At 39.2% G+C, this 20314-nt stretch overlaps 2 protein-coding genes across 4 annotated transcripts in view; one reads left to right on the top strand and one right to left on the bottom strand.

Annotated features, from left to right (window-relative positions):
• DUS4L (dihydrouridine synthase 4 like) overlaps window positions 1–9269 on the bottom strand; it is a 37308-nt gene extending 28039 nt beyond the window's left edge. Inside the window, exons 1-6 of one of the 3 annotated variants that reach the window (XM_054514821.1) lie at window positions 9207–9269; window positions 8327–8461; window positions 7934–8055; window positions 4445–4562; window positions 2939–3061; window positions 1399–1625 (exon numbers count right to left, since the gene is read on the bottom strand). In XM_054514821.1, the coding sequence (XP_054370796.1) occupies window positions 1399–1625; window positions 2939–3061; window positions 4445–4562; window positions 7934–8055; window positions 8327–8436 (700 nt within the window). In that variant the 5' untranslated portion in view covers window positions 8437–8461; window positions 9207–9269. Of the gene's footprint in view, window positions 1–1357; window positions 1626–2938; window positions 3062–4444; window positions 4563–7933; window positions 8056–8326; window positions 8951–9206 lie in introns of those variants that run through there. The other 2 variants (XM_036400584.2, XM_036400586.2) reach the window with 2 other exon arrangements.
• The window catches only part of COG5 (component of oligomeric golgi complex 5), a 174696-nt gene continuing 163634 nt past the window's right edge, over window positions 9253–20314 (top strand). The window contains exons 1-6 of the mRNA XM_036401303.2: window positions 9253–9357; window positions 10176–10315; window positions 11306–11363; window positions 14126–14180; window positions 14279–14348; window positions 19390–19510. Of these exons, the coding sequence (XP_036257196.1) occupies window positions 9303–9357; window positions 10176–10315; window positions 11306–11363; window positions 14126–14180; window positions 14279–14348; window positions 19390–19510 (499 nt within the window). The 5' untranslated portion in view covers window positions 9253–9302. The remainder of the gene's footprint in view (window positions 9358–10175; window positions 10316–11305; window positions 11364–14125; window positions 14181–14278; window positions 14349–19389; window positions 19511–20314) is intronic.

Genomic DNA, 20314 nt, shown 5'->3' with positions numbered 1-20314 from the left:
CAACACCCATTAGGACACCCACCCAAAGCTTACAGATAGTAATGGGAGAACAACAGGGATGAGTATTACAGCTGTATCAGAGAAATCCATTGAACAAGGCAAACCTCAGAGGATCTACAACACCTAACCACACATTCCAGAAATTCTGAAACAAAACACAGGTCACAGAAGCATTTCTTCCCTTCTTTTGAAACTGCAACTAATTAGTACTTTGTTCTTATTCGTTACATACATTATTGATTTGTAACATAAAATTACGATGGAAAGACAGAAGAGGACCGATAGTTTTCTGTGTAACTCAGTCTATTCACTGTCCTTCTTCCACTAAGAGATGGAATGGCTCAATTCAATGGCACAATTAAGAACATTTTAGGACTCTTGATCTGCAGTAAATCTTTCTGAACAAGTGTGTAGTATATTTGCAACTCTAATCCAATACCATCAGATAAACCCATACAAGTTCTATTGTAATTTTTCTGTGATTAAGGGTTTCTGGTTTTCTGCACTATCAAGATATAATCTATCATACTCAGTCTTTTCTTAAAAAATAGGATGATCAGAATTGAAAAATTTAATTTGTCATTGTCCATGACAGAAAAAACTGAATGCTTAATATTTTTACTACTGAAGAAGGTCAGCTGGACTATGAGAACATTTTTTTGTAATATGCATTTCCTTCCTGCGCTGTATTTGGGGGGAAAGTCACTGTAAGCAGCATGGCAGCTCAGTTCAATTTCTGTTGTAGCTATTAAACAGCAACAGTGTTGGCAGAACCCTGCCACAGGTACTGTTCTCTTTCCTGGAAGACACAAAGTCTGTAGATACAGATTACCTTTTCAGAACATACACCAAATTTCCACACTGACTTGAAACGACAGACAGTTGCAGGATCTGTTGTGACTTAATAACTGAAAAAAATCCCCAAATTCTATGACTGAAATGAAATTGCAATGCTGTTTCCTTGAAGTTAACCATCTGGCTTAACAATATATCCCTTTTCCACTGTGTTCTTACTGTAAGAAATCTTCTCCCATGTGCAGGAAGTAGAGATTTCCAAGTAGAAGTTTACAGTTCTTTAAAATGATCAGCTCCATGAAGAGACAGAATGTCTGATGGTCCCCCTGAACTCCACTACTGAGTGATGAGATAGCATAATTAATCACAGAGCTTTTGTAATTTGCCTCAGAATTAATTATTTGTGGCTTTGAATAGCAGTGCTCTAGTGTTCTGATGATCACCAGTGATTCTGCTTTTGAGTTTTTTAAGGCATCTAAAATAACCTCTTTCATTTGTCTCCTCAAGGAGAGAAAGCACTCAAATCATGTCCTACTTACATTCAAAATAAATACCTTGAAACCTGGGAAGTGTACTTAGAAAATAGAGTATGTTTAATCTTACCATCTGCTTCTGTCAAGTGATGAACATTTTCAGCATCTTTTAAAGATTTAATGTCTCCATTAGCCACAATAGGTATAGACATGCTTTGTTTAATTATTTTAATTGCATCGTAATGTACAGGTTGATGCCTTTCTTCTGTACTTCTCCCATGTACTGTAATCCATGAAACTCCAGCTGCTTCAGCTTTCTGACATAGGTCAACTGTTCTTTTTAAGTCCTCATGGATCCTAAAATTGCAAGGAATGAAAGCAGTAGGTAGTAAATTTCCTGGCCTATATAAAAAGCACTCCTCCATAAGGAGGAATTACCACAGATTTCCATAAATAACAGTATAAAGCCAATATTACAGTTGGAAAACAGTGTTTGATTTTTGAGGTGTTTTTAAGATATATGAGTTTAATGTACGGAAACTGGTATTTAATTTAACATTTCCCACTTATATCACATCTCTGTAATATACATAGTAAATTTTATAAAGATTGAGCAAGGGTAACCAAAAAATCTAAAATCAAGGCCATGATTTTGCATATTTTGTGGGGACAAAAAAATCTAATTTATAATAGTCCCCCTTTCCAGAAGGACTGGAAATTGAGTTGCAACTTAAATGACAAAAAACAAAAGGCACATAGGATATATGGCTAAATAATGGATCGAGAATGGTCATAGAATCATAGAATGGTTCAGTTTGGAAGCAACCTTAAACATCATCCAGTTCCAATTGCCCTGCTATGGGGAGGTAGTGGATCTTCCACTAGACCAGGTTGCTCAGAGGTCATCCAACCTGGCCTTACAAACTTCCAGGGATGGGCATCCACAATTTCTCTGGGCAACCTGTTCCAGGGCTTTAGCACCTCCACAGTAAATAATTTCTTCCTAATATCTTTTAATCTAATCATGCCCTCTTTTAGCCTGAAGCCATTCCCCTTTGTCCTGTCACATCATGCCTTTGTACAAAGTCTGTCTCCATCTTTCTAGTGGACTCCCTTTAGGTACTGGAAGACTCCTGTAAGGTCTCCCTGGAGCCTTCTGTTCTCTGGGCTGCACACAAAGCAATGAAAAACAAGTCTACAGAAGTTTAGAAGCTGATGTAGGGAAGCAGAATGTATTCCTTACAGCAGCTGTGGGACCAGTTCTCAGTTTTGTTACCATCCCTTTATACTCAATTGCAACTGTGGCTCTGCTCTCTAATAGCTCACAAAGCAAATCCTTGTGACAATACAGACTGTGTATTGCTTTTCTTTTATAGAAGCCCTCATTTTTTAACTTGTACTTTCATATTGTTTGGATTGCAAGAGAACTCTAGCTCACAGTATGTTGTCTGGGTAAGTGGTCAAAGGCTGTGCTGGTTCTAAGTTTTCTATTACTTGCCCCAGACATTTGAGTCAAAAAATCTCAGCGGTCTTCACATGTAAGGAAATTACTATAATGTATAGTATTGCATTAATAGAATTATAAATATTATTACTATTACACGAAATTCTTTAAGAAAAAAAAAAAAGATTCTTCCATGTACCACAAACAGTAGTTAAGTTAGACCTACCTTATTTTAATAGATACTGAAAATTTAGGGTTGTCAATCTGACTCCGTACATGTCTCACCATATCTTTAACAAGCTCAGGTTTATTTATTAAGCAAGCACCATAACCTTCTGACATCGCCCATCTTTAAAAGAAAAAGAACACTCATATTCTACATCTGAAGAAATGCAGATCAGTATCAGTTACATACATCAGTTTCTTTCCTTATGACCTTCAGAATGTGTGGTACTGGCTGTAGATCAATTATTTGTTTGCAGTTTGGTACAGCTTTTAGATCCTGGTTCAATCTCCATTGTGCTACCAGAACTTTGACAAGTTACCAATCTCTTTAGGTTCAAAATAGACTCATAAGGAAAATAAAATTTAATCTACAGTGCATGCATAAAAGAAATAATTTGATGTTTCCCCTTCCTCCTGTCACAGATTTCTTTTAAATAGATGACAACTTCATATTGAAAAGGAGGATTTTTTGAAGTGCAGGTGAGGACATTATTTTAGTGATATTCTGGTCTCACTATTTTGACTGGCAAGAATAACCTTTGCTTCCACATAACAGCAGCAGTTTTTAAAATAATTTTTCTTATAGAGGCACATAAAGTACACCAACTTTTGTTAATTTGAAACTAATTTGTACAAGAAACAAACGATTCAAATGTAAGCATGTATTTTTGGCCTAAAAGGAACAGACAGTTCTACATACTTAACAGTAGTTAGCTAAAAAAAACCCCAATACTTCCATGCACAAGCCTCAGATCTCTCCAGAAGGGCTTTCTCAAATACTATAGTTTTAGGTCAAGAAAACCTAATTAGAATAGAGAAATTAAATTTATTTGCACTGTAATATTATCTTTTACTTTCCTACATTTTTCAGGTCTTTATTTAGAAAAAGACTGCCTGGCACTCATGTAATAGATGGTTCTCAATGGAACCAATTAGGAAGAATCTTACTACTCTATTTCACTGCCAAAACAAAATCTTTATCAATTTAAGTGAGAAGTACATCACTAATTCACTAAACTTATAAATTTAATAAAGGATGGAAAAAATTATTTTCACTACTTTATCTGTATAATTTTATTTTAAAGACTATCCTTCACTTGCAGCAAGTTTGAGACATCATGGACTTGCCTCATTATTCTGGAAATTACTACATCATGATTCAAACCACTCTGCAAATTATTTGCAGCAAGCTCTTTTTGGTAGTGCACATTTAACAGTTGCTGAGAAGGGATGGACACTTCAGAGCCAACACTCAGTATCTCAGAAATTAAAAAAGGCAAGTTGGCAAATACATACAGTTTTCCCAGTAGTCTCACCATGGTGACAGGCAGCTGGGAGCACTCAGAACAGTGCCTTACCACATAGACATTTCTGACAGGTTAAAAAGCTCTTCCTCTCTTGAAATCTATTTTTAGGTTAAGATAGAAATTATGATGAAAAGGAAGACCAGCATTCTTTAGTCTCTTAATTATTTATCCATATTTACCCAGCTTGTTCAAACCTTTACCTCTGAGGACAGCCACAGTTTAGGTCTATTCCATCTGCAAAAGGACAGATGATACGGGCAGCATCACACAAAATCTGTGCTTCTTTAGCAGCGAACTGAACAATCAGTGGGTGATCACCTATGCCAATGAAAAGATATTTAGAGATTAAAAATTCCCAGAAAATAAAAGTAACGGGTTCTAAATTTTGAATGCTATTTTTGTATATTGTACATCTGTCTGACCATGGTCCTGGCAACCAAGTATAGGTGACCCTGCATAAGCAGGGTGGCTGGATAACATGACCTACAGAGGTCCTTCCAAGCTCATCTATTTTGTGATTCTGTAAGCCCTCAGTCACAAATAAACAAAGGCAGCTGGCCAGGGGTTACTTACTAAGTGAGTATGTCTATTAACAGAGGTGGAAATTCAGACAAATATAGGTGTACTACACAGTTGCTGGCTTAACATACACTTTCTGACTGACACTGGTCAGTTGCTAATCTTTCACAAAGACCATTTATGAAACTAGGCATTCTCTAATTTTCAGCAGCCTTCATGCTTCCCCTCTTAGCCTGCCCCTTGTCTGCATGCTGCCCCTTTGCTGTGCTGTCTGTCTTGCCAGGTCTGACACTTGCTTACAGAACCAATCCTTCAGGAAGGAACTAAAACACCCACAAGCTTTGCCCTTCCTCATCCCTGCCCATCATTTTCCTTTTCTGTGCCAACATGGCTGTTTTCTGTCCACAATGTGACACGCAGAATTGGAATGAGCACACGTGTGCAGAAGCAGCTCTAGCAGCTTTGTCTCTAGTGAGAAACCAAAGTGCCAGTGCTCCTCAGCTTGGGTCTGCTGAACTACTTGTGATTTACTAAGCCCCTGCAGAGAGCCAGATGGTCATTTGGAACATGAGTTCCTCTTTTATAGCTACTGCATTACATTAAAGGCATCTCAAATATCTCAAGCAGTCTCAGCACTCACTTTCCATATAAACAATTGCTGTAGTTAAAAAGAAGCAGTGTGGTATCTGAGCACTGATGGAAAAAGAGATGATCCAACAAATGCACAAAACAAGTGCACTTCTTGTACTGAAGAGACCACAAGTGCTTTCTGAACATTTTTCTGTTTTAGAGGAAAGTAAGAAGTTATTGAAATGGTGGAGATTAAGTAAGAAAGGCCACCACTATGCTCTCAATCAAGCTGAGGCACTTCTAAAAGTTACCTAAAAATCCAGCAAGCAAAAATAAAATAAAATTGCACATATATTTTTAAAAGTGTCCTTTTAATACAGTGCTCTAGCTGAAGGAATTTACATTGTTATACCTAATATTTTAGAATAAGCCCACATGCCTAGTTTCTCTTTGTTGAGCATTAAGTAATAAAAATACTGAGTCTAGCCACAAAGCTTTTTAGCAGCAGCCACAAAGAACACCTGTCTCTGAGAAATATACAACAAAGAAACATGAATGCAGAAGAAAATGTAAAACATAAATTGCAAACCTACCCCACTAATTAGAAGACAAAATCCCCAAACAGCCAGCAAGTTAAACATAAAACCACACAACATGTAAATGCCAATAATGTAAATACTATAATCTGGTGCATGAGGCAGCGTGTTTCACAGGCCTGTAAAATTAAGGACAGCATAAAACAACTGAGTAGGAAAAGGATGTTGTTTACAACACTAAAACATTTCATCTCCTCTTTCCCTATCCCAGCACTCCCCAGAATACACTCCATATCTGACCTGCAGAATTTCAATGCCACCGTACTTTGTGTAGAGCAGAAGTGTAAGTAAGTTCAAGGGGGGCAAACGAGTAACTGTGGAGCTTTGAACCATATATATTTGAGTCAGTTATGTTCTTACTCATTTATTTTTATGTACAATGAGTTATTAATGGATTTTTTAAAGTTGCATTCCACTCATAAGAGTCTACCTGTGCTTTTCAATGTGAATTTCCTCTGTAATTGCTCTGTTCTATTTGAATAATGCACCATAATACTGGGTGCATTACTACCATAATACATAGCCAATGCTAAAACAGTGAAATACACTTTCCCTATTACATATACACTTATGAAACCACAAATTCTGTGGCCTAAATAGACTAAATCATCCTAATTTATAGATCCTACATGCTGGTCTTACTTGCATGTCAGTGGTGCTTTTCATTCCTCCAGCTGCAGCCTGTGCTCGTATATTCCTTGTCACACTGTTCTGCTGCAGCCACTTCATGCCAACAGATCTCTATCGTTCTCATCACCTCTTCCCACATACTTCAGATCTCTTTATAGCCATGACACTGTGCAAGTCCTCATACTTCTTCTTTTTATAGGTGTTCTGGTTATGTTTCTGTACCATGCCTGAAGCCTTGCTTCTCCCCCTCAACCCCAGCCATGCTTAAACCTCTGGTATCTTTTGTGCTTTCTTGTGCTCATTTCTAGAGTCATCCACCAACAGCCCTTTCCACTTTCCAGTCTGGCTAATATGAAACCCTTCTTCTTTTCTCAGTCCTTCACTCCACTGTATCAATGGCTGGTCTACTACTTTTTACACCTTCAGTAGCACTCTTATATTTGCTAGAGACTAGAAAACTTTTCCTGGATGAGTTAAATGTTTGTTTCTGAAACACACATGAAACAATTCCTAGAAAAAGAATCTTACTGCAATCTTGTACCTGGCCTAACTGTGATGGATGGAGTTACTTGTCAAATGTATTTGAAGCTCATTTATAGTGGCCTGTGTGGTGCTGCATTTTGGATTTTGTGGTAAAACCAGTGTTGATAATTCACAGCTGTTTTGGCTGTTGTTGCAAAGTATGTAAGTACGCGCACAGTGTCAAAACTTCCTGGTTTTCTCACTTTGCTTGCCCCTACCCCCAACAAACAGACTGGAGTGGGCAAGAAGTTTGCAGCAAAGCTATGACAGCTGACCCAAATAGGAACAAGGAGTATTCCATACTGTATAATATCAAGCTTAGCAAGGAAACTGGAAAGATAGGGAAAGAAAAAAGTGGGTTGGGACAAGGAATTTTTGTTCCAGTGTAGCTACTGCTTGGAGAATGGCTGGGCATTGGTCTGCTAGTAGGAAGTGATTGCCTTTGCAGAACTTGTTTGTTTCTCTCCCTTTTTCTTCCCTTTACATATTAAGCTGCCTTTATTTTGACAAATGAATTTTTCTTTCATTTGTTCTTCCTATTCTCCCCCTGTGCTGCTGGGAGAATGAAGGAAGAATGAGTGAGTAGCTATGTGTGGTCAACCTCCACAGATATAAATCACTTTGGAGGCCTTGATTTCAGGTGGAGACAAAGTTTTCCACTATTTCATTTCACTCGCTATTGCTGGACTGTGCTTACTCTCACTTAGACTATTTCTGTGGTTTTATAATCAGACAATATACAAAAATTGTTAATGGATGTCAACTTGTGTAACTCACTTCATTCACCAGGTCAATTTCACTTATGATCACATAAAACATTCTGACAAGGCAATGGTTTCTTAAAAATAATACCTTTGTTTGTTGTGAATTCGCTGTCTCTGGCTTTTGCAGATCTCACAAAATCAGCTGCCACTATCATTGGTGTGTAACACAAATCACAACTGTACTTCCTAACCAAGGTTCTGAAAGCCAACCTGCAGACACATGAAGATTAAAAGGTAAATAGTTAAGGCATTTTTCTGATTAGCTACCCTAAAATGCTGTTCCAACATGCAGTATTGTGGGGATGTTCAAGTGTTTTATGTGTAGATCTGTAATGAAAATATGTAAAATAAAACATGCCCCACATCTACCTCTGTCCTAAATAAAGGAGAAGAAGGTAATCACCCATTTTTAGTCATTATAAATTTGAGAAACAAGTTTCTAAACAGAGAAAATGACAGAGCTGATATGACAGTTACTTACTTTGAATAGCGGACCATAGGAGCACATATTTTTACAACTTGCCCAGAATGAAACAAATCCATGGGATCTTTTAGTTGGCATTCTTTAGTTTCTCCGATGTCATCAATCATGTATAACTAACAGTCCTTTCAGCATCTGGAAAAACAAACAGCGTCTGAAACGTTCATCATTCAATGCAGAGCAGCACAGTTTACACAGCACTGCCGTTCTGGTGAAGCGGCCGGCCAGAAGATGCTCCCCGCAGGGTGCCAGGGACAGCCCTCCTGGCACGACTCCCCCAGGCACGGCTCGCCCCGGCACGGCCTCACCGTGCACGGCCCCTCGCGGCATGGCCCATCCCGGCAGGGCTCCCCACGGCGCGGTGCATTCGGGCACGGCTGCCCCGGGCACAGCCTCTCCCTGCGCAGCCCCTCACAGCACGGCTCCCCCCAGCACAGCCTATTCGGGCACGGCTGCCCCGGGCACAGCCTCTCCCTGCACAGCCCTCACAGCACGGCTCCCCCTAGCACAGCCTATTCGGGCACGGCTGCCCCGGGCACAGCCCCTCACGGCACAGCCCCTCACAGCACGGCTCCCCCCCAACACAGCCTATTCGGGCACGGCTGCCCCGGGCACAGCCTCTCCCTGCACAGCCCTCACAGCACGGCTCCCCCTAGCACAGCCTATTCGGGCACGGCTGCCCCCGGCACGGCTGCCCCCGGCACGGCTCCCCCCGGCACGGCTCCCCCCGGCACGGCCCATCCCGGCACGGCCCATCCCGGCACGGCCCATCCCGGCACGGCCCATCCCGGCACGGCTCCCCCCGGCACGGCCCATCCCGGCACGGCCCATCCCGGCACGGCTCCCCCCGGCCCGCCTCGCTCCCGGCGGCCCCGCTCACCACGTGCCGCCGCCGCCGCCCGCTCCGTCGCGCTCCTTCGCCATCATCGCCGCGCGCCGCGTCCGGGAGTGACGCGCGGGCTCCGGCACCGCCAGCATGGAGGAGGCGGGGGCTGCCCCCGCCCCGGCGCTCGCCGAGCTGCGGGCGGACGGTGAGGCGCGGCCGCGGGCTCGGGGGGCAGCTCCGGGCACAGCCCCCGCCGGCACGACCGCGCCGGGGGCCCGTCCGCGGCGGCCCGGAGGGTCCCCCGGGAGGGCGGCGGTGGGCCGGCCGGGCGGGCGGGGGAGCCCCGCACCGGCGAGTCCCGGGAGTTCGGGCGGAGGAGCGAGTGCCCCGGCGCGGGGAGGGACCGCGGTGGGTGCGCGGAGTGTGCGCTGGGGCTCGCTTGCTCCCAAAGAGAAAAAAATTGCACTGAAGGAGAGGAGAAGGTGCTCGGTTGAGTTGAGAGTAGCTGTTTGGGAACAATGGTTTTGCTTGATCCAGAGTCATAATTGCAGTATTATTTCATAATTGTTTTATAAACTCACACCGTTGTCGAAATCCGGTATGATTTAATCAAGTTTTGTCTCTTGCTACTTGTCAGTGATCTGCAGGTGACTGGTGTGTTTGCTTATGGGTACAGGCTCAACAGTTTCACCCTGGTTACACTGTAAACTTTGAGAAAATAAGGTACTTTTTAGTGTATTCTGCTCAAGAGAAGGGTGTCGGGAATAAAGAACATGTGACTTTATCACCATTTGCAAAAAAAAAAAATAAATCCCCAAAACAAGCACGAACCCCAGTTACCAGTTCCAGACTTGTTTCTCGTGATTGTGCCCTCTTCCGACGTTTGTACTATGTGATGTAGAGAACATTTACTGTTATGTTGAAGAAATTGAAGGTCAGAGATTTGTACACTGCAGAATTAAATATTATTTAATTCTTCTGAACCAGGAAAATAAAACCCTAAAATCCTAAATCCTTTTTCAGAATGTTATGCTGACTTCTTCAGAGAAGACTTTGATGTGAAAGCTTACACTTCCCAATCCATCCATCAGGCTGTGATAGCTGAGCAGCTGGCCAAACTTGCTCAAGGTATTAGTCAGTTGGATAAAGAGCTGCATTTACAAGTAAGTTTAAAGCATACCTGTTATTCTGGGGTGATTGATATAAACTAGTCAAAAACTTAGTATTCTTACGAGCTTGTAACTTGTGAAATTGCCCAGTGTCCTCTGCAAGCAGTTACTAAAGGTACAGTTAGCAGCTGAACTAGTAGTGAGTTTGACAACTCAGTTAAGCCCACAGTCAGTACTGCTAGCAGGTAACCATGTATTATTTCAGTTTTTGTAGTCTTATCTCTGTGTGATGTTTTACTCTTCCTGGTAAGAAGGAAGACTCTTTCCAAATGATTGTGTCAGCTATCATAAACACTTGAGGCCATGTTGCAGCATGGCATCGTGAGAAGATAGGGAGAGCTTGCACCTTTACATCATGTGCTGAAGAGTAGCATAAGCCCAGGGACTTACCTTTAGCTAGGCAGATACAACCTATGCTAACACACCCCTACACCTTCAGAAAGGCTTTTGAGTTAAGATAGAAGACGTTTTCTATGCAGAAATCATAAATCCACAGAAGACATTGCAATGAGAGCACTTGCTAAGTTTGTCTGTAGTTTCAAAACTTGCTTCTTCCCTCCCCCTGCCCCAGTTAATAAGTTCTTTGGGAACTTACTTACTTACTTACTTCTAAAAATGTCATAAACAGAAAAAAAAAGAATATACATAATTATGGTGTGATTAGTAAGTTCACATTTACAATTATTATTAAATATCAAGATGTGTTGAAATGTGATTGCTCTGCTGTCTTTAATTAAGATGTCAGCTCTGCTGCACATCTTAATTAATTTCTGACCCTCTTCTCATTCTCAGCTTGCTGCTTTTGTGAGTTAAAACACCTTGTGTTCTTAAAACCCTTTCTCCTGTGAGATGTACTTGCTTTTTTCTGTATCTGGCTAATGTAGGGATGCTGATACTTAAATGCCTAATTGTGATATATTTAATACTTCTTTTAGGCTCATGACCCCATTTTTCTCTTTTGATTTCTTTATTGGTTTTTTTAAGGTTGTTGCAAGACATGAAGATTTGTTGGCCCAAGCAACTGGAATTGAATCCCTGGAAGGTAAATATTGTTATATTATGCTGGCTATCCTTACAGTGGAGGAGGCACTTTCAGGATTTGTGCAGGGAACTCATTCACTGCCAGCTTTGGCCCCTACTGTTAAAGCTCCAGATCTGATTTCTGAGGAGTAACATGTGGCAGCTTTTTTATTTTAGTTTTTTTTCCTTACGTCAGTAGATGGAGCTCTAAGGAGAAGATTTGGCCGATACTTCTCTGGAGTAGCTTCTTCATCGGAAAATGTATTTTGATAATGTTCTGAGCAACTTTAGCAATAAAGCCTTCTTTTACCTTTTAATATATTTTTCTAAATAAGCCTAGTTTTGTTGCAACATTGGTAGGTATCTGTTGCCATAAGCACTAATTTTCTGTTGCACATGCACATGTTGCATAGTTTGCACATCTTTACCAAAGAGGCTATAACACATAATCTAAACCATGTTGAGATACTTTTTACTAGGGAAGGGCTCCTAAGTTAAATACATACCTTTGTTTTATTCCACTCTTTTAGATGAGGATTTTAACATAAACTGCTGATTTTCAAAGGCTTGCTTAGGAACCATTGACTGTATGAAAGATGGTTGCAATGTATTGTTCTCATGCCAGGAGCTCATTAAACCTGCCATTCTGCTCTTTGTCACTTTGCTGAGAGTGTCATATGGTTTGGTATTGTGGTGGGGTTTTTTTGTGCAGACAGTGTCCTTAGTGTTTGGAGCTGCTTGGGTTCACTGTTTTGTGTCAGTAATTGCATAAAGCTGTAAAATGAAAGAAATGGCTGTTTAATCTAGTAACGGTAGCTCCTGAATAATTTTTTTAAACACTTGGAGAATCAAATATAAAAAACTGAAATATGTGTCATTCTCCAAATAAGAAGTAGACAGGAATGTGTAGTGAATCTTGTGACTGATAAATACCTCCCTGTAACAATCTTCAGCAATTTGTGCTCACTGGAATTCTGTTTTCTGAAATGATGGTTGTTTCTGAAGACATTTCTTCCTAAAATTGCTCTGAGGAAAGAATGATGTACTTCAAAACAACTACTCAGTTAGGAGACATTTCTATAAGGCAGGTGTGGTAAATAATGCATGTTTTACAACTAATATGGCAAAGTAAAAATACAATTCAATTCACCTCAAATTTGTTGAAAATTTTCCATTTACTTAGTGTTATGCTCTTAAAGGAAACACTGAGTCAAGATTCATAAGAAAAAGAAAAGATAAATGCCAACAGATTTTTTAATTGTGAAGTTAGAAATGCATAGCTCTTGGTATATTTATCAAGTATGTTAGCAAGTGAAGATTATGGAACTAATTCACAGCATGCACAGTCATTTGGATGTGTGAAAGTGAATCTCATTAAACATTTCAAATTGGTACACCCAGCTTGTAGAGTCTTTTCTTTTTTAGGCCTGTGCACTTTTTTTTAATGGTACACAGCTCTGCTCTATGTATTCTTTTCTTCTTTTCTGTCTATAGGTAGTTCAGTAGGTATCTTGAGCTGCCTCTTATTTTAGGATTAGGCTGAATTGTATCATCATGTATCTTCCACAGCAGGTGGAGAGGGGAGAGTGCCTTTTCACCCATCCTTATTCTGTCCTCTAGGAAGAGGGCTGTTGGATGCTTAATAGCACTATTACAGCCATAGATGCAGCAGTGTTGTGCCACTGGCCCTCCCCCATTATTGCACTGTAGGGTAGACAGTGCAGCCTATTTTGCCAGCTTTTCACTGTATCTCATATCTTCATTCTCATGATCTATTGCATGCACATGTATAAATAACAGTGAACACATGAGCCTGTCACTAAGCTAATAGTTCTGAAATATGGAGATGATGAGAATTTACCTATCTATATAAAATGGGTGAGATACAGTCACAGTACAGGACAATGTGAATGTAACTATTTGTAGTAGTTTTGTTTGTCTTCCATCTTACTGTATCATGCTGCAGTTCTATCTAATTTAATGAAGGCATGCTTGTAAACAGGGCTTTACAAAAACGTTGTATGTTTTAGAACGCTAACAGTAACTGAAACAAAAATAATTTCATAGGCCTGGGTTTGTCTAACTTAATTAAATTCTCAGCAGGCTGATTCTGTATTGCAAAAATGACTCCTGTCCCCTACTACTTTGTTTGTAATTTACCAAAAAAGAACAGGCGCGCTTGTTGGCTTTCCTTGTGCTGCTTTGCCAAACTAATGTGGAACAAACATGATTAGGGTAGTTTGCTCTGCTTGTAATCTAAATTAGATGACCTTATAATGACATTGATATCTTACTTTTTCCTAAAGATCCTTCTGCACAGGATGAAAACCTTGAAATAGAATAATTTATCTTCTCAGTCCTCTTTGTCCTAGTCACTATGTTAAATAAATAGTGTTAAATATGTTGTGCCACTTTTATATATCATGGTCAGGTTTATACCAGGTTATATAATTTGAACTGCAGTCCAAATCAACATTCTTTTAGAAAGTAGCATCCTCTAAATAGTATTTGAAATTTCACAAATGATGGATTTTGGAGTGATATTTATTCTGCAAGTTTATGTTCTCTACCAATACATTTTCCATAACATTCAGTAAGTGACCTGCTCATTTCATTTCCTAATATGCTTGCTAATTTTGGTTTCTCTGATGCTCTTTTATACAAGGAGAAACTGATTTTGATTTATGCTAAAGTAGTTACTATGATTTGAAGAAAAACTCTTTCTATAATTTTCTTATGTTTCTATAATTGATGAATAATGTAAAAATCTGCTTTATTTTGCAGGCGTCCTCCAAATGATGCAAACTAGAATTGGTGCTCTACAAAGCACTGTTGATAGGTATGACATTCATTATGCAATTCGAAACTATAAATCCTTATGTTCTACAATGCTATTTATTAACACTGCTATAAATAATTTTCTCTTCTTGTTTTTAGAATTAAAGTCAAAATTGTTGACCCCTACAACAAAATAGTGTCTCGCACAGCTCAGCTAGCAAAACTTCAGGTAAGTTGCATTAAAAACATATTTTTTAAAAAAATCTTTTTAATATTTGTTATTTCACAATTGTCAGACATGAATACAGTTTTTCTACTCCAGTAGCCTGTAGTTCATTGCCAGTATTTTTCTGAAAATCAGTATTTGTTTCTCTTCAAGAGCTACTGAGAAGTGCTTAGTAGGAAAGTAGGAAATTGACCTTTGCACTAGCTAACTGAGTTTTTGTAGAGATGGAGGGAAGAGAGAAGGGTCATCTGAGTGTAGATTAATTAAATTCTCATAACTGTTTATGTTATTTTGGTATTTAATGTTATGGTACTGTTGTGTTGAAGATGCTTTTTGCCCCTAAGTTAGTGCAGGCTTTGCTGCAGATTAGTAAAGAGTTTGTGAATTAATTATTTCAAAATTCTTTCAAATTTCTTCCACAGTCAAGATGCAACTTCAGGAGCTATTTGTGGTTGTGGAGTTTTGTAAGCCAGGTGCATAGTTGTGCCTGCCTTTTAAATATAGTGGAGTCTACAGAAGGATGTAGATGTCTGTTAGAGGATAGCAGTGGGAGAGAGCTTATCACAGTGATGGTGAGATAAGTGTCAAACACTTCCATTGATAATTTTATAGTAGTTGAAAACTTTTCCATAGATCTTCAGGAGTCATGTATCTGCATTCTATTAAGTTTATGGTTTGAAATGCAACACAGCTCGGGCCCCACGGTTGTTTAATGAGTTACTGTTTGAACTGTTTGTCTTTGCAAGTTTACCTGAATTTTGGGCTGTGGATATACACTCTAGTAGATTGCCATCTGCAAGTGACTGCTGTTGTAGAGTAGATGAAGCTGCAGACTCGTGCAGATTCTAGTCTGGGGACTGGTGGAGCAGCTGCACTGTCTCTTGGCTGAACTTCTATTTTCTTTGTTACTTTCAGTAGCAGTGAAGTTCAGCAGGGAGCTCTTAACACTCTGTGCAGCCAGATGCTACTGTTGTTTGGCCAGATGCTACTGTTGTTTTCAGCTCCAGCTGTTACTCTTTTTGCCACTGGCCAAAAGTCCCATGACTTCCATGTGGCAGGTTAGGTGCAGATTTTTTTGTTGTTCTCTGATGTGTGTTGTGCATGTAGAAGTTGTGGGAATGTGAGGCTAAAGATGAAGATCTTTTGTAGCCTGCCCTTATACAAAGTCAGACTGCAGGAGGATGTCTGAGGAGAAGGAGTCCCTGAACTTAGGAAATATTTCTTGGATGCTTCCTCTTGGCTGTTACATGGGTTTTCCTGTGGTGTGAAAGCAGCATCCATCCAGAGTCATCATTATCGAGGCTGTGCCAGGGGATTTGTAAGATCTGACTTTTTTTGCTGTAAGTCAGGAAAAAGAGGTGGAGAGTGGGAGTCTGGTAGGTTGCTCTTTTAGCATCAGTGTAGAAGAGGAATGATGATTCCAGATTCTCTGCCAGAGAGAGTCAGTCTCATCACAAGAGCTGCTTGTCCCCCCTGCTTGCCCACACAAGTCCCTTCTTGTGTTGGCAGATACTTTGTGAGTGCTTTATGTTACACTACACTGCTGGGAGGAGTTGAGGGTCAGGACACCTGAATTAATAAATGAAGCTGAATTTATGGAGAGTTGAGTCAAATCTCAACTCTCCATCCTCCTAAAAATGCACTGCTGGGATGTCCTTTACCTGGGGGACTCCTTTGTTGAAGAAGGAAGGGCACAGCACAGCAAACAATTGACTTCCTGGTGATGGCAGAGCTTATGACATGAAATGCAAGACTTGTGGTTTGGGACATTGTCAAACTTACTAATTTTATCAGCTGATCTACAATTGGTAGATGTAGATGGCTGGTAAAAGAAGTTGCCTTCTGTCAAAATCTGTAGGGTTGGCAGGTATGTTTTGCTGGAATGTGTGATCTTTCAGTGCCTCTTGTAGTTGTGATGGTGTTCTTTTAATACCTCTGCATTGATTGCTGTGGGACTGCTCACTAACTGAAGGAATATTTGACTTGCATAAAACTAGATTTTGCCATCCTTAATTGTTTTTAATATAGTCTGGCTTTTTCATAAGCATTCTCACTGCAAGTTTGTTGTTAAACTTCAAATCTAGTCCTGAATTCTAAATGTCTGCTATGTTCTTGTACATAATTTGTCTTTCTGTGCTCTTAGAGCTTCATGGCATCCCAAGGCAGCAGCAGACACCAAAAGCTCACTTCCTGCTCTAAATGATACTGTCCTCTTCTGACACTTTCCATAGCTGATCACAAGCTAAGTGGGAGTGGTTAACAGCTGAAATGTGTAGACAGGGAGTTTGTCCTTCAGAGGATTCTTTTCTGGGAAACTGTTTAACTGAGTGTTTTTGCATGGTCGCTTGTTGCAGTGTCTTGGTGTTTGAAAAGCTTTATAATAGGAAAACATTTAAAAAAACCCCATTAATTCTATATTTCAAAGTTATTCTTACTTTAAAATATTTACCAGTAGCAGATGTCTTTGTGATGCTACTGTAAATAAATAGTAAATATAGTCTGAAGATAGTGGGCTGTCTCCACTTTTTTCAAGCTTTGTAAACAACAAAATATATACATTCAGTTACCTGTATATATGAGCTACACACTGGCACATTTTCAAGTGACTCTCTCTTTATAATTATGTCTTCTTTCACTAATTTCTTAAAATTACTTGAGATTAAAAGTAAGAAGCTTTTCAATGGCTCAAATTATAGTAATAATTTCTGTTATTGTTGGCATGTTGTTTAAAATCCAGGAGAGAACTAATATGTAATCTCAAAAAAAATCGGGGTTTATTTTTAATTTTACTTAAAATGACTTGGACTAGCTGGGGCCACTGGCCTTTTCCGAATTAATTCTTGCTTGAGCAGTAGAATTTGTTTCTTCTTGGATGAAAGCATCTCCTTTAGAAAAGCATACTTGATGTACTCAGGGAGGGAATGTTTCCTGAATTAATTCAGACTTCTGTTATGTGGGTAGTCAGGTTAGAGGATCTGGCATCTGTGAACAGCTCCACCATTAGATACAGCTCTTTATTTCTGTTACATGTCCTTATATATAGCATTCTTTTGCTGTGACTAGGAGTTTTACTAAGTTGGACAGGTCACATAAATGAAAATACTTGAGTGAAACAGAATCTTTGTCAAGGGTGCAATGCAATAGGAGTCGCTACAAAATTTAAAGTGCATCTTCATGCCTTCGGATTTTTTTCCTCCTACTAATTCCCAGGGCAAGAAATTAAAACTGTTTTGTTTTTGCTCTTGTATCTAAATGTAACTTCTCCCATCTCTTACTCTCTTTTAAAATATTGTTTCTTGGGACAGGAAATAATAAGCAACAATTCAACAAAAAAGAAATACTCTTTTGGCGTGTAAAGTAAAAGGTGGTTAGAAAATAACAGAGGTGAATTCTCGGGGAAAAACCTTAGCCAGAGGTATACAACTGGCTTAGAGGATAAATAATTTTGAAAGCAAAATAGTAATACTATACCCTCTCTCTTGGTGAAGCGTAGTGCACTATACTAGAAGCTATTTTTGATTAGTCTTGCAGAAATTTAGTTCACAGATATGAAAGTGATATGCGGATCAAGATTTTTCTAATTAAAGAAATGAATTAATAAAAATTAATACATTAATCTCTCAAAGCAGGATAAGCCCCACTTAGCTCTCACAAAGTAGAATAGAAATCACATGGTTAAGTTATTACAGAAGGCATAGAAAACTTGCACTTCAGACTGTGATAGAGAGCCCAAAGCTGTGAGAGTAAATGAGCTTTCCCTGATGTGCCTCAGTGAGTTTTTTTCTAATTTTTCTTTTTTGTTTTGTCTAATATGTTAGATGTTTAATAAAATTAAATTAGAAATATTTGTGGATTTGTTAGTTTGTGCTGGCATAGGGAAAAGACAGTCAGGTTGTACAAGTCTGCTGTGGATATTGGTTGAAATGATTCACTGGTATAGTTTTTTATATGTGCACTTCAACTTCACTTTTCAACAAAGGAACTTGAGTCAGAAAAAGAGGTTCTAAGTCTTGTTGGATACGAAACATTTTTTTAAAGTAATTTAAAATTAATTTTGATGTCCATAAGGTTAATACTTCAGAAGACTTTGCCTTCAGTACCAGGGAAAATAGCTCCAAACAATTACATCATACTTGTTCCAAATTTCTCACTTGCCACCCTTGTTAATCTGATTGCAGATTTTGGACTGTATCTATGACTGTACTGAAATCTGAGTTGCATTTCTGAATTCTATTTTAGCAGTTACCCACTCCAGAATGTTGCTGTTCCCCTAGCATGTATTTCAAGATATTAGTTGAATGAAAAGTTATGCAACTATTGTATTTGATTCAGATGTCAGCAATGCCTGTTATTCTAATTTGGTGCTAATGAAAGCACACATGAATATGGTTCCTAAAAATTTATATCTATGTCCACTTTCCTATTTTTTAACCAAGAATGCCATGTAGTTTAATAAGCATATCAAAGAATGTGAACTAACAGTTGGCTGAATGAAGGTAACTGGCCTTCTGAAAGTTTTGCTGAGAGTTAGTTTTTACATATATGCCTACCATAAGGGTCAATATCTGTAATAACAATTTAATCTTTAAGTTTTATTGTCTTCTGAAGTAAGTGCTGCCATTTTGCTTCTTTTGGATGAGTAGTATTTGATCAGCAAAGCCAACTTCCTGACTTTGCTAAAGCTTTAAGAGGGGAGGAGTATTCAGGAGAGATGCAAGAGGTAAAACAAAACTCACTTCTAATTAGAAATATAACATGCTTCTGTCATGGGATTCTGAGTTTCCTTTGTTTTCTGCGTGGGTAGTGGCAGAATAATCTCAGTAGCCCCATGAATATAATTACCAGCTTCTAGAAGTCTTCATCTATATAACATAGAATCATATTAAAAATCTTTGGAAAAAAGGGATTTCAGTGTTCTAAAGTTCCTTGTTTTTATTCACATTCACATTTCCTTTTTTGGTTAAGATGTTTCCACATTTGAGTAGTGGTATTATGTGATGGTAATATACTGATAATATCCCCTGATGCCACAATTTCCCTGCAGGCTGCCTGTGACTTGCTGCGGAGGATAATACGCATCTTGTATCTCAGTAAGAGACTTCAAGGACAACTGCAAGGAGGAAGCAGAGAGATAACAAAAGCTGCCCAGAGTCTCAATGAACTTGGTGAGTCCTTCTTAATTACTTTTAGATACATTTTTAGCTTGTGCTCACATGACTCACACTAGTGTTTGAGTTAAAGAAACACCCAAAACTTTTTACTGTGGTTCTTGCTTTCTACTTCCTGATTTAAATTGGGAAATGGGATGGACAGAACTTACTAGTCCTTTACATTTTTTTGTATGACTTCTCTAGATACAGGTGTTTAATAACATGAAAATTCTGTGATAATAACCTGTGCTCTTTTGGGCAACAATTTCTTTGTGGAGCAATTTCATACTGGTTTATGTTTCTATAAAACACACTCAGATGCAGCAGATATATATTTAGCTTTTGGGAGACATTGCACTATAATAAGGCATAGTTTAAACTACAGTTTATGTCCTAAAAGAAAGATATTGGTCATGTGACTTTTATGAAAGCCATAGATGATATGATATACAGATACCTAACCTAGTTCAGATGCTAGAAGTGTTCTGCTGCAGTAGTGACTAATTTACCCTTTATTTTATTGGCTTGTGTGAAGTATAATGAGGTAGTTCCATGAAGGCTCATGTTGCATTGCTAGATTGTTTTCTATACTTGAGCTAGCTTGGGAAATTCCATGCTGTGCTGCAGGATGCAGTGAGGAGCGTCACATTAGTCTTGGAGATCAGTTAGTGGTGTTGTATATGGTATCTTGCCAGCTGTTTCTCCTCTGATTTAATGGTATTCAAATTCCAACTTCCAAAAATAGGTTGTGGGAGGGCTAAACTATCAAACATTCAGAATCATCCTGAAGTTTATTTTGCATATTTGTCACTACTGCTC

Source organism: Molothrus ater, chromosome 5 (assembly GCF_012460135.2).
Source record: "Molothrus ater isolate BHLD 08-10-18 breed brown headed cowbird chromosome 5, BPBGC_Mater_1.1, whole genome shotgun sequence".
NCBI lineage: Eukaryota > Metazoa > Chordata > Aves > Passeriformes > Icteridae > Molothrus > Molothrus ater.
Note: the sequence above shows the minus strand (reverse complement) of the source record. Positions and strands in the feature narration are given on the sequence as shown.